Source organism: Chanodichthys erythropterus, chromosome 11 (assembly GCF_024489055.1).
Source record: "Chanodichthys erythropterus isolate Z2021 chromosome 11, ASM2448905v1, whole genome shotgun sequence".
NCBI lineage: Eukaryota > Metazoa > Chordata > Actinopteri > Cypriniformes > Xenocyprididae > Chanodichthys > Chanodichthys erythropterus.
This window is the reverse complement of record NC_090231.1, coordinates 56,134,367-56,146,816: the sequence shown is the minus strand read 5'-3', so window position 1 is coordinate 56,146,816 and position 12,450 is coordinate 56,134,367. Positions and strand designations below refer to the sequence as shown.

The window sequence follows — 12,450 nt, the reverse complement described above, 5'->3', positions numbered from 1 at the left end:
AATGCCTTCTGTGGGTATGACTTCATTCTCTCTGGTTTAGTGATGAAGGATCACTTTTTATGTGGAGAGATGATCTTCACACAAATCTATTCTTGAGTCACAGAAGAGAGCCACGTCTTAGACTTGAACTCATGCAGAGCTTTAGCTCATTTTTAGTCCAGATGGTACAATTTGACCTTTTTCTTATTGATCTTTTCATTTCCTATCCCTCCTTTGATTTCCCACGCATATAGTCAAACACGACTTCGGGATGGTTAATTGACCTCAAAATAAGGAAGCATTAGTGAGGGCAGCTAATGCCTTCTGTCACAGTGTGTGTACAGCAAAGACTCTCAGCCTGTACTGTGATTGGCGTGTATTGTTATACACTCGGGTTTCAGCCCCTCCTGATCCTGGATCTTATCATGTTTATATAGACCTCAATGTCTGTGTGTCCCTGGTGCTGTGTCAGTGATGGCTATTTACAGCTTCCCACCTTGCTATTCCCATATTCCCAGCTTGCTAGAAGCACAGAAAATATAATTAAAAGGCCTTCAACTTCCATTAATAAAAAATAAGACTTGATGTGTGTGTGTGTTGTGTTTCAACCCTGTTACTTACAAATATATTTGGAAACCATTGAATCAGTTGGTGTGCATGTTTACTTAGCTATACTCTTTGGACAAAATTGTCAGAAGTCTAAATCTGGCATCCCCTGGGGAGAGCATAAAAGATTAAACAATTCATAGTGATTCTTATTTTAAAATTGCAAAAAAAGTCACAATCAGTTTTAACTAATGCAATAAGAGGCTTCTCATTTATATAGCTGTGTACTTGTGTCTATTTGTAAGTAACATGGTTGAAAGTATCCATAGTAGTGTGTGTCTTTTAGTTTAGCCAGGTAAACGTATGTATGTCCTTAAGACGAAAAGTGTGAGTTACAGAGTTGAAAGCATTAATGTGTTGACAGTATCAAAATGAATCTATAGTATGTATATTTATGAGTAACAGGACAGAGTGTACCAATAGGACAGTGTGTGTGTGTGTGTGTGTGTGTGTGTGTGTGTGTGTGTGTGTGTGTGTGTGTGTGTGTGTGTGTGTCTGTGTGTGTGTGTCTGTGTGTGTGTGTCTGTGTGTGTGTGTCTGTGTATTTTTAAAAATAGGGATGAAAGTATCAACAGGACTGTGCTTGTCTTTTTTTGAGTAACAAGGTTGAAAGAGACCCTGTTTTTGAGTAACAGAGTTGAAAGCATCAATAGAAATTGTGTATCTTTTAAGTAACAACAATGCAAGTATTAATGAGTGTGTTTATGTATTTGTAACAAATGAAAGCATCAATATACAGTAGGACTGTCTGTGTATTTTTTGGGAGTAGGTATCAACAGGAGCGTGTTTGTATATTTACTAGTAACAGGGTTGAAAATATCAATAGGACTGTGTGTGTTTTAAGTAACAGTTGAAAGTATCAATAGCAACCGTGTATTTTTAAGTAACAAAATTGCAGGTTTCAACAGGAGCGTGTGTGTATATTTGCGAGTAACAGGGTTGAAAGTATCAATAGAAATTGTGTATTTTTAAGTAACAAGAGTGCAAGTATTAGTGAGTGTGTTTGTGTATTTGTAACAGATGAAAGTATCAATAGAAATTGTGTATTTTTAAGCAATAAGACTGCAAGTATTAATCAGTCTGTTTGTGTATTTGTGAGTAACAGAGTTTAAACTTTCAATAGAAACTGTTTATTTTAAGAAACCAAATTGCAGGTAGGAGTGTGTCTGAAATATTTGTTTTCAACAGGACTGTGTGCACTTTTGAAAAACAGAGATGAAATTATCAATAGAAACTGTGTATTTTAACATGACAAGATTGCAAGTATTGACAGGAATGTGTTTGTGTCTTCGTGAGTAACAGGGTTGAAAAGTATCAATGCTTTAGCAGTGGTGGAAAAAGTGTAGGGTTGGGGGGAATGCATACAGAGAAAGTATTAAATGCCTGAATGGAAATATGTCATTCATCAGTGCTTCAAGTATGAGGCTGGCAGAAACAGGTGGCCGCTGCACTGTCTGAACAGGTCCATCCCTGCACTGGTGCTTTTGATTTTGATCTTGTCACGTTAAAATACACAGTTTCTATTGGTACTTTCAACTCTGTTGCTCAAAAATACACACAAAGTCCTACTGTATATTGATGCTTTCATCTGTTATACTGGATGGACCAGTTACCACCAGCACAGACTGACAGGCCAGGTGCACTGTCTCTGTTTGACTTTACCTTAACTAAATGCCACAGAGAATGAACAAAGACAGCCTATTCAGAACAGACACAGAGCCACGCAAGCACTTCAGGGAGAAGATTTACCATCCCCAAAGACTAATGAAATGCTCCATCAGTCAGAGCAGATATGAACACAATGATAACTCTTTTGTTTCTGCTCATTCCCACCCTGAAACCAAGCAGAACAGTAGTCCAGAGGTGAAGTTTCCTGTTGAGTCAGCATGGAGCTGTTTCCTGTCCATCAGTGGGTGCTCAAAATCATAAACCTTTTTAGATGTCTTTTTCTTTTCTTTTCTTTTTTTACAATGGTTGCCCATGATAAAAAAAAAAAAAAAAAAATGACAGCTCTTTAAAATTGGAATACCAAATGAAATTGAGAGCAATCATCATCATACAAATTTTAGTAGAAACATCTGAGTCAAATATAATACTTAAATGAATTATAAATGAGAACATTAAATCTCCAGTGTGATGAAAGAACATCCTCATGAGCAATAAAAAATCTTCTGAGTGTGTACCTTCTTTTTAAAATCCAGTCAATCACTGCACAAGACCAATGCCAGCTGCAAAATCCCATCACACTGCCACTTCAGGTTGGTTAGGCCTCATTTAAATCATGGAAAAGTCTGCAGGATAGGAACTGGTGGCATGACCTGCCAGATGAGACTTCCTGGTGAAAGCCACGGTATGTGTTGAACCAACAGTCACTTTAGACAAAGCCCAGTGGAACAGAGACCACCTCGCAGCACGACCAATAACTTCAACTTAGACACACTTATAGCACACAGTGTGCTTGAGCAGTTTGCTCAATTAGACATCACACCACTCAGAGAAAGCTGCTTGATCGACTGAAGCAGACCACCAGGAGAGAAGCCTGGACTCACAAGCATTCAGGCCTGTGCAAGAATAAAATCATTTAAGGATGGCGAAAAGGGCTGTAACTCTAGTCTAGCGGAACAGAAGTCCTGGTAATGCCACTGTATGATTTGTTTACATTGCTCATGTAATCATGAGTCACAAAGTCACAGCTGTAAGCAGACTGCACACATGCTCAAACACACACAAAGAGAAGAACTTGACTTTCCCACTGTGAAAAACAGTGCCTCTTCGCATGGGCTCACAGAGTCTGGGTCAGGAGCTCACACTGCTCAGACTGAGGAACGGCTCCAAGTATTTACCACAGAATCCGGTAGTGAAACCACTACACCACCCCTGAAACCAGCCCAAAAATTTATAAGGAAGAATATAAAACACACTCTCTGTGTCAACTTTATTTAACTGCTGCCCTCCATTTAACACTCTAAAAAAATGCTGGGTTAAAAACAACCCAAGTTGGGTTGAAAATGGACAAACCCAGCGACTGGGTTGTTTTAACCCAGCAGTTGGGATTAATGTTTGCCTAACCTGTTGGGTAGTTTTATTTCTCTCAACTATTGTTTAAAAATTACTGTATTGCTTGCTTAAAATGAACCCAAAATATGTTGGAAATTAACATTTATTAATAAGTTTGATGAATAATAATTAAACAATAAACATTTATTAAATTGCTTATCAATAAATGTTCACCTTTTGATTATTATTGTTGCCTCTAGTAATTATGTGTCTGATTTTTAATTTCCAACCTATTTTGGGTTCATTTTAAGCCAGACATATAGTAAATTTTAAACAATATTTGGGTTAAATAACACTGCCCAACTCTTGAGCAAATGTTTAACCCAATCACTTGGTTTGTCCATTTTCAACCCAACTTGGGTTGATTTTAACCTAGTTTTTTTTTTTTTTTTTTTTTTTTAGAGTGAAGAATCATTCTGTGAGACAGAATACAAAAAAAAAAAGCAAATTTGATTAAGACTTTATTTATTTATTTTCTCAGGCAATTAACAGATTTAAGTGTAAAAAATGCAATTTCAAACTAAAATTAATAAATGCTACTATAAATTTTGGCACTACCACTCAAAATTTTGGGGTTATTTTTTATTTTTTTATTTTTTACGGAACTTTTTTTAATACTTTTATTCAGTATTAAACTGATCAAATATGACAGTAAAGATTTTTACATTGTTACGAAAGATTACAATTTCAAATGCTGTTCTTTTAAACTTTTAATTATTCTTTTTAATACTCTATATTCTCAAAGAATCCTTAAAGTATCAATAGAAATTGTGTATTTAAAGTAACAAGAAACATGTTTGTATATTTGCAAGTGTGTATTTTTGAGTAACAGCTTAAAGTTTCAATAGAAACTGTGTATTTTAAGAAACCAAATTACAGGTATCAAAGGAGTGTGTCTGTATATTTGTGAGTAACAGGGTTGAAATTATCAACAGGATTGTGTGTACTTTTGAGTAACAGAGATGAAAGTATCAATAGAAACTGTATTTTAACCTGACAAAATTGCAAGTATTGACAGGAATGTGTTTGTGTATCTGTGAGTAACAGGGTTGGAAAAATTAATAGAACCGTGAGTGTATGTTTTTGAGTTGAAAATATCAATAGAAATCAAGTATTTTTAAGTAACAATAGTGCAGGTGTCCACAGGAGCGTGTTCGTATATTGACGAGTAACAGGGTTGAAAGTATCAATAGAAATTAGGTATATATTAAGTAACAAGACTGCAAGTATTAATGAGTTTGTTTGTGTATTTGTAACAGATGAAAGTATCAATATACAGTAGGACTGTGTGTGTATTTGTGACTAACAGAGTTGAAAGTTTCAATAGATAAAATTAATAAATGCTAGTATAAATTTTAACACTGCCAACTTTTTTTTCTATACTTTTATTCAGTAAGGATGCATTAAACTGATAAAAAATGACAGTAAATACTTTTACATTATTACAAAAGATTACAATTTCAAATGCTGTTCTTTTAAATTTTATTTTCAAAGAATTCTAAAAAAAGTATCATGGTTTCCATAAAATATTGAGCTATATTGAACCATTTTCAAAATTTAAACTGTTATTTGAAATTATAATAATAGTTCACAATATTACAATTTTTACTATACTTTGATCAAATAAAGTGCAGCCTTGTTGAGCATAAGAGACTATACAGTAATAAAAGAAAACTAGCAAAGCTAGAATCATGCATAATCAGAATCAACTATTCCAGAAAGTTGTGTAATAGTCACTACTTATACAGTATGTTAATAAAAATGAGACGAAAAAAAATACTACTGGATGAAAATACAAAAATCACTCACTGTTTGAAATCTACAGTGTTAATATTATTTTCGCATGTCTTGCCTGAATGTCCAAACTTTCAGATAAAGGCTCTGATTTTGAGTCTCTGCAATGGTAATAAAGCCAGTATAAAACAATAAAACAGGCAGTGGCAAGCTGTCCCGCTGGTTGATAAAGAGAGAATGAGCTCATATCCTGGACAGACTGTGAATCTGGCAGACAGTTGGAGGCTGGTGAGCACTGATATCATGTCACTCTTCCTAAACCGCACCTTTTTTTTTCCAACTCAAGTCAAGTCACAACAGGATGAAGGGGCAGATGGTCCATTATTCATCAGGATGTTAAAACACCTTTCTGATGCCAGTTAAATGTGCAGAATTTACTAAGTAAGCCATTTGTATGCTGGCTTCCAGAATAGTGAAGACACTCTGTGTCGCTTTCAAAACATTGAATTGTCTGTTTGAGCAATTCAGCATGTCAACTTGCTCAACCAATGGTGTGAGTTTGAGTCAGGACAAGCTGTTTGTCAGATCAATGGCAAATGATCAATGAAAGGGGCTCCAGAGCTACACTCTAAACAATGCTGCATCATTGTTTTAACCCAAATGCTGGGTTCAGCTGGGGTGGTTTTTCTGTAACTTGGCTGCTGAGTCGTTTTTACTGTCAATACAAATGATGAACCCTCTAACATACCTATCCAGCGCTGGGTCAATGTAACCCAATGTTGGGTAGTCTGTGCCGAACCAGTTAAAACTGGATACATTTGTCAACGGTCATTTTGTGTTCTGTTCTGAGAGAAAACTTCCTGAGGGAAACTTTCTGAATTAAGGTTTGTATTACATTGTATTCCTAACAAATTATTACTGTATAAATAGAAAAACATCTGTTGTTTCACAAAGTAAAGCTGTTTTTGATGTAACCTTTCAAACATTGGCTGCTCTTACTGCTCCTGTCACATCCTAAAATGTTTAGTAAATGTTTTTGAGTATTTTATGACTGTAAAGACTGACTCGCCATTGAATAAAAACATTGAATATGAACTGTTCCTGTCCTATCCTACATGTATGCCTATAACAGAAAACTTTTAAAATCAGGTTGACTGACTCAGCACTGTCAAAAAATAACCCAGCAAATGGGTTCATGTATAAAACCCAACAAGCTTGGTCAAAATAAACCAGCATGTGTTCTGTCCAATATTTACCCAGCGCTGGGTTGCCAAATAATCCAGAAATGGTTGTTTTTAGCCCAGCATTTTTTAGAGTGTAAAGACATTAGAGTCTCATTTCAATAAAAAAGTATCTTAAAAACCTAAAATATACCTATATCTAAAAAATAGGTATATTGGTATATCATACACTCTTAAAAAAATGCTGGGTTAAAAACAACCCAGGTTAGGTTGAAAATGGACAAACCCAGCAGTTGGGTTGTTAATTTCCAACATAATTTGGGTTCATTTTAAGCAAGCATTACAGTCATTTTTAAATAATAGTTGAGTTAAATAAAACTACTGAGCAGGTTGGTCAAACATTTAAGCCAACCACTGGGTTAAAACAACCCATTCGCTGGGTTAAAACAATCCAACTACTGGGTTAAAACAACCCAATTGCTGGGTTTGTACATATTCAACCCAACTTGGGTTGTTTTTAACCCAGAATTATTTAGAGTGTACCTTTTAAATGCTGTACAATGAATTAATTGATGAATGAATGAATTTCAGACTAGCAAGGGTCAAATGCATAGTATGACTATTTAACCCTCTACCGCATAGTGTTGCCATATGGCAACATACTCTTTATGTTCATTTCCTTGCCACCGTCTCTTTAAGAGAACATTCTAGTTTTTTTTTTTATTGGTAAGAGAAGACCTTAATTTAGCCAATGATGTGCTTTGGTTAAGTCACATGACATGCATTTTGTTTTCTGTGACGCGATATCTGACAGACTGCCGTCTCTTGTCGGTAGTTGCTGAAAGCAAACTAAAACGTCAGTAACAAACAAGGACCCGCCCATGTCACGTTCACAAAAAAAATGTTAACATCATCTCAGGTAAGGTATGATGACATATTCACCACTCAAAAATGTTTTTATGAAATTAGTTTTTGGTAAATCGAGAAAATGTCTGTGTTGCCATAAGGCAACACTGCGCAATAATGGAATGACATTATTATAATAGGTTAGATAGCTAGCAAAGATCAGCTGCAGTCTGTTAAGCTATAACAATAAACACATTAATGCTAGTGATATAATGTTGATTAGTTGTATGTTAAGGGCATACATGGCATTTGTATTATGGATTAAATCAACATCAGAGATCTGCCATCACAGCCATGTATACTGGCCCAGACCAACCACTGTCCTACCATGGTGTCTCAAAAAGGCAGGTGCAAGTGGATGTAAGTGTATTGTAAGTGTGAAGAGCACCAAATGTGATGTCTACATGTGTCTCACCTTTGGAAAAAAAAAATGCTTTTTGAAGTTTCATACAGAAAAATGGTGAAATTTAAAGAATATAAAGCATTATTCAGCAAAAGAGAATGGAAAAACACAAGATGTTGGAAAATAAGTATAAGGTATTGTTTATAATTACTGCTAAAACTTATAATAGCACTAACTGATTTAATACAAACAACATTTCTGAGGAAAAATATGAACTACATACACTTACACTTATTCTAAGTTTTTCCACTATTGTACGTTGTTGCCATATGGCAACATATCATAAAGCACCTTAAAATAATATTTTTTTCCCAAATTTTTTTACAGCACTTTAGGTTAAGCCATTCTAAGAAAATAAAAAGAGTCAAATATTTTTTTTTTATAGATTTATCATAATGCGTGCGGTAGAGGGTTAAATACTCCTCTGAAACAGTGCCATTAGGCAACGCTGTGCTGGCTTTAATTAAAGTGTGCAGAACAGCCGTTAGTCAGGACTACTGTATATAATTACCACCTTTATTACAAAGAGGTAAATTGCACTCTAAAAAGGGCTGCATAATTACACTTCTTCACATCAGATACGTTAGTGGGCCGTTTATTGCCCATATGAAGTGAACTTGTTAAATTATGCTCTCTTTGAAATACTTCAAACACTCACTTACAATAAGCTGCGCTTGACTCCATGCAGCCTTTCAAAGTGTGTGTGTGCGTGTGTGTGTGTGTGATGGGGAAGTTATCATAATGAACAAGCCACTCGGATCTTTTAAAATAATCATATCTGCTGAGTGATGCTGTCTCTGGAAGAGTGTTCTGATGAGTGTAACTCACTAGCACACTGATCCCAAGTCAAATATTGAGGGCCCTTAGAGACAGGTGCTGCATGTAATTTTTTGAATGTACTAAAGCATAAAAATACCATAATATGTTTGCAGATATTTAGGAAACATGCTAAGTTCACATACGTGTTTCTCTGAAAAACAATGCTACAGCCAGTTATTTTACTTCAAAATATGCGTTCTGTGTCGGAACGTCTATTTTTGTTTTGGTCTGTGTGACTCCACCTTTTGCTAATTTACCTAATAGTATTTCAACAGTTGGTAGAAAACACAGCGTTTTGCAACAATGGAAGCAAACAAACTGGGTCAGAGATCTCAGATTCTACCTGACCTAAAAAGCCTTTAGAAGCATATTAAAACACGGATAAATTAACTCATCAACATGCAGTTTGCAAGTCTACTCGCCTTCCATTGTCAGCTGCGATCGCTCCTGTTGCATGTAATCAATCTGGCAACCCGTGTCAACCCCGCCCAGTTGTTACAAAAAAATAGCCCAAAACTAGCTCATTCGCATTTCAGGGGCTAAATATCATGTTATTTATGGTCGCATCAACCCGGGGACGTGAAAAATGACCCGCAGCAACAGTGTTAAAGTAGCCTAATTCTGCGCGAAAACCACAGACATGGCAACACTGGTTTTGAGTCTAAAGAGGAGGGGGCAGGGGAAACAACTCTCTCCAATATTTTGAATTTTGACTGCAGTACCCATTTCAACAACTACATACTGCACCTTTAATGAGATACTATTTTTACAACTTTTACGATTCATAAGTTTAAGTGGCAGGTACATTTTGGCCCGGTTTCACAGACAGGGCTTAGCCTAAGCCAGGATTAAGCCTTAGTTAGATTAGGGCATTTAAATAGCTTTTATAAACGTTTACTAGAAGAAAAAAAACATCACTGGTGACACTGACATATTTTAAGATCTGTCAGTACATGTTACTTTTAGTTAAAACAGCTCAAACATGCATTTTAGTCTAGGACTAGGATTGTGTGAAATGCATGAAAAATTATCTGCAGCTATGCATAGTGATATTATGACTGATATAAAAGGGTTAGTTCACTCAAAAAATGAAAATGTTATCATTTACTTATCCTCATATCATTCAAAAGCCATAAGACTGCTGTTTATATTCGGAACACAAATGATGATATTTTTAATATTCTATATCCATTCAAAGTCCATGTAACCAAAATTTTCAAGATTCAAAAACTACATAAAAACAATGTAACATAACATCCTTATGTATAACATCCAGGTCTTTCAATGAGACACGATCGCTTTATATGATGAACAGATTTAGGCTTTTATTGACATTGATCAACACACATGCATAGAGCACATCAAATATGGTAAACTGACACGCAAGAACCAATGGTGTTTTTTCTCAAGCGTAAAACTTGCAGGTTTGAGCTTGAATGATATGAGGGTGAGTAAATGATGACAGATTTTTGGGTGAACTATCTCTTTAAACTTGATGCCTTGGGGTGACAATGCTTGGGTGATTGCCAAGGCCTTGCTATATATTGCTAGGATGCTGTGATGACAGTAAATGGTGACAGATTTTTTTGTAAACTATTACTTTTAATTCACTGCATTGACACTACAATGCTTGTTCCCAGGCCATTGCTATGCAGTTGCTAGGATGTTTTTGGTGATACGAGTCCTTGGCTCAAAGAGAAGCTGCATTCAAAATCACACAGATTACATACTTCTTTACCAGTAATAAAAGTTCCTTTTTTTGGTATGAATCCAAACCAGACATACATACTACACCACGTGACCTAAGTCAACCACATCAATGTTCAACAGCATTTTTCCATAATCAGTAGGTCAAGCTTTTAGGACATACATCTTATTTGACATTCTGCTTTTCACATAGTAGAGATTTAAACATATTTGTCCACTGGATCGGTCTATGTGTTTGCATCATCCGGCCGGCAAAACAGTTCATCAGAAGAAAAGCCTCATTTCAACATATCTTACAATACCTAAGTATCATCCAGATTCTTAGCAAAAATGGATCAGGACGACTTGCGTGTCATATAATGAGCAACAACAGTGATGTTAGCCTTACAGCACACCACTAATAATAAGCTCATACAATAAAAGAGCTTGATCAGGTCACCACTAAAACCAGAGAGCACTCGTCTAACGAACAACATGTGTACATGATGTCATATATAATGATGTCAGAGCGTACAAAAATTTGGGAAAATCTGAGATGGAATCTATAAATGTTTAGTTTATAAAGTTCTCAACAAAGGATTGCCAGCTCATTTAAACGTCATATATTCCAGTATTGTTATTGTCTTGGCATTTGGCAAGCTTACCTTAATGCCCTCACAGGCTTTGCCTTTCTTGTACTCTTTGTGGCTGGCTCTCTTGTCCAGCTTACTCCAAAGGGCTTTGGCTTTCCAGCACGTCATCATGCTCTTCAGACTGCTGTAGAAGGTGCTGTGCTCCAGAGGGTCAAGCTCCAGGTAACTGCACATAATATTGAAGGCCTGTAGGGTGCTTTTACAGTCAGTGGCCTGAACAAAGTTCTCAAATAGTCGTCCTGCCTGGTTCTTCTCATCTTCAGCTTCGCCCATCGTCTACTTTGTGGGAGTGTGGAAGCTGTGCTTGTGATATCTTCCTTCTTGCTCCACTGAACAGAACAGCTACGCCCACACTACAGTCTCCTCACTCATGGCGAAATCTGAAAAAAGAATGAAATGTCTATGTGTTAAAATATAATAAAACTCGTCACCACTGCTAAAGTGGTTGGGTCAATGACATGATACCTTTTTTGACCTTTTTTCAGCATTTCTATGATAAACATGTTATACATTAAAATTAATTTAGTCTCCAGGGCACAATTAAAAAATATATATTGGTTCATTGGTTGTGATATATTGAAGTACGGAAGAGGATTAGGGCCAAGCAATAATAAAAAAATTAAACCATCTCGAGATTAAAGTTGTTAAATTTCGAGAAAAATGTCAAAATAAAATGTTGAGAATAAAGTCATTAAGTTACTATAAAAAAGTTGTTAAATTATGAGAACAAATTCGTAATTTAACGAATTTGTTCACGTAATTTAATGACTTTTTTCTCATAATTTAATGAGTTTGTTATGAGAAAAAAGTCGTTCAATTAAGAGAACAAATTCATTAAATTACGAATTTGTTCTCATAATTTAACGACTTTTTTCTCGTAATTTAATGACTTTATTCTCAACATTTTATCTCGTTAAAAAGTCTTTAAATTACGAGAACAAATTCGTTAAATTACGAATTTGTTCTCATAATTTAACGACTTTTTTCTCATAATTTAATGAGTTTATTCTCAAAATTTTATCTCGACTTTTTTCTCAAAATTTAACAAAATTTTTCTCATAATTTAACGAATTTGTTCCCATAATTTAACTATTTTTTCTCGTAATTTAACGACTTTTTTTTCTTGTAATTTAACGAGTTTATTCTTAACATTTTATCTAGACTTTTTTCACGAAATTTAACGAGGTTTTTCTCGAAATTCAACAACTTTAATCTCGAGTTGTTTTTTTTTTTTTTTTTTTTATTGCTTGGCCCTAATCCTCTTCCGTTTTGAAGTGTTTTGACATAATAATGAAAAAAAAAAAAACCCTGGCAACACTCAGCAAATCTTAACTAAAGATCCCAAGACTTTTTTCTTCATTATAATAATACATTATAATCACACACACAAATACATATATATATATATATATGTATATATATATAT

General features: G+C 35.1%; 1 protein-coding gene across 33 annotated transcripts in view; it reads right to left on the bottom strand.

Annotated features, from left to right (window-relative positions):
* mical2a (microtubule associated monooxygenase, calponin and LIM domain containing 2a) overlaps positions 1 to 12,450 on the bottom strand; it is an 89,901-nt gene that overhangs the window by 57,092 nt on the left and 20,359 nt on the right. For all 33 annotated transcript variants that reach the window (XR_010896386.1, XM_067400127.1, XM_067400132.1 and 30 more), the window contains one exon: positions 11,037 to 11,404. Coding sequence is in view for 32 of the 33 variants with exons in the window: in XM_067400127.1 (XP_067256228.1) it covers positions 11,037 to 11,297 (261 nt within the window). In the remaining variant the exon portion in view is untranslated. The remainder of the gene's footprint in view (positions 1 to 11,036; positions 11,405 to 12,450) is intronic.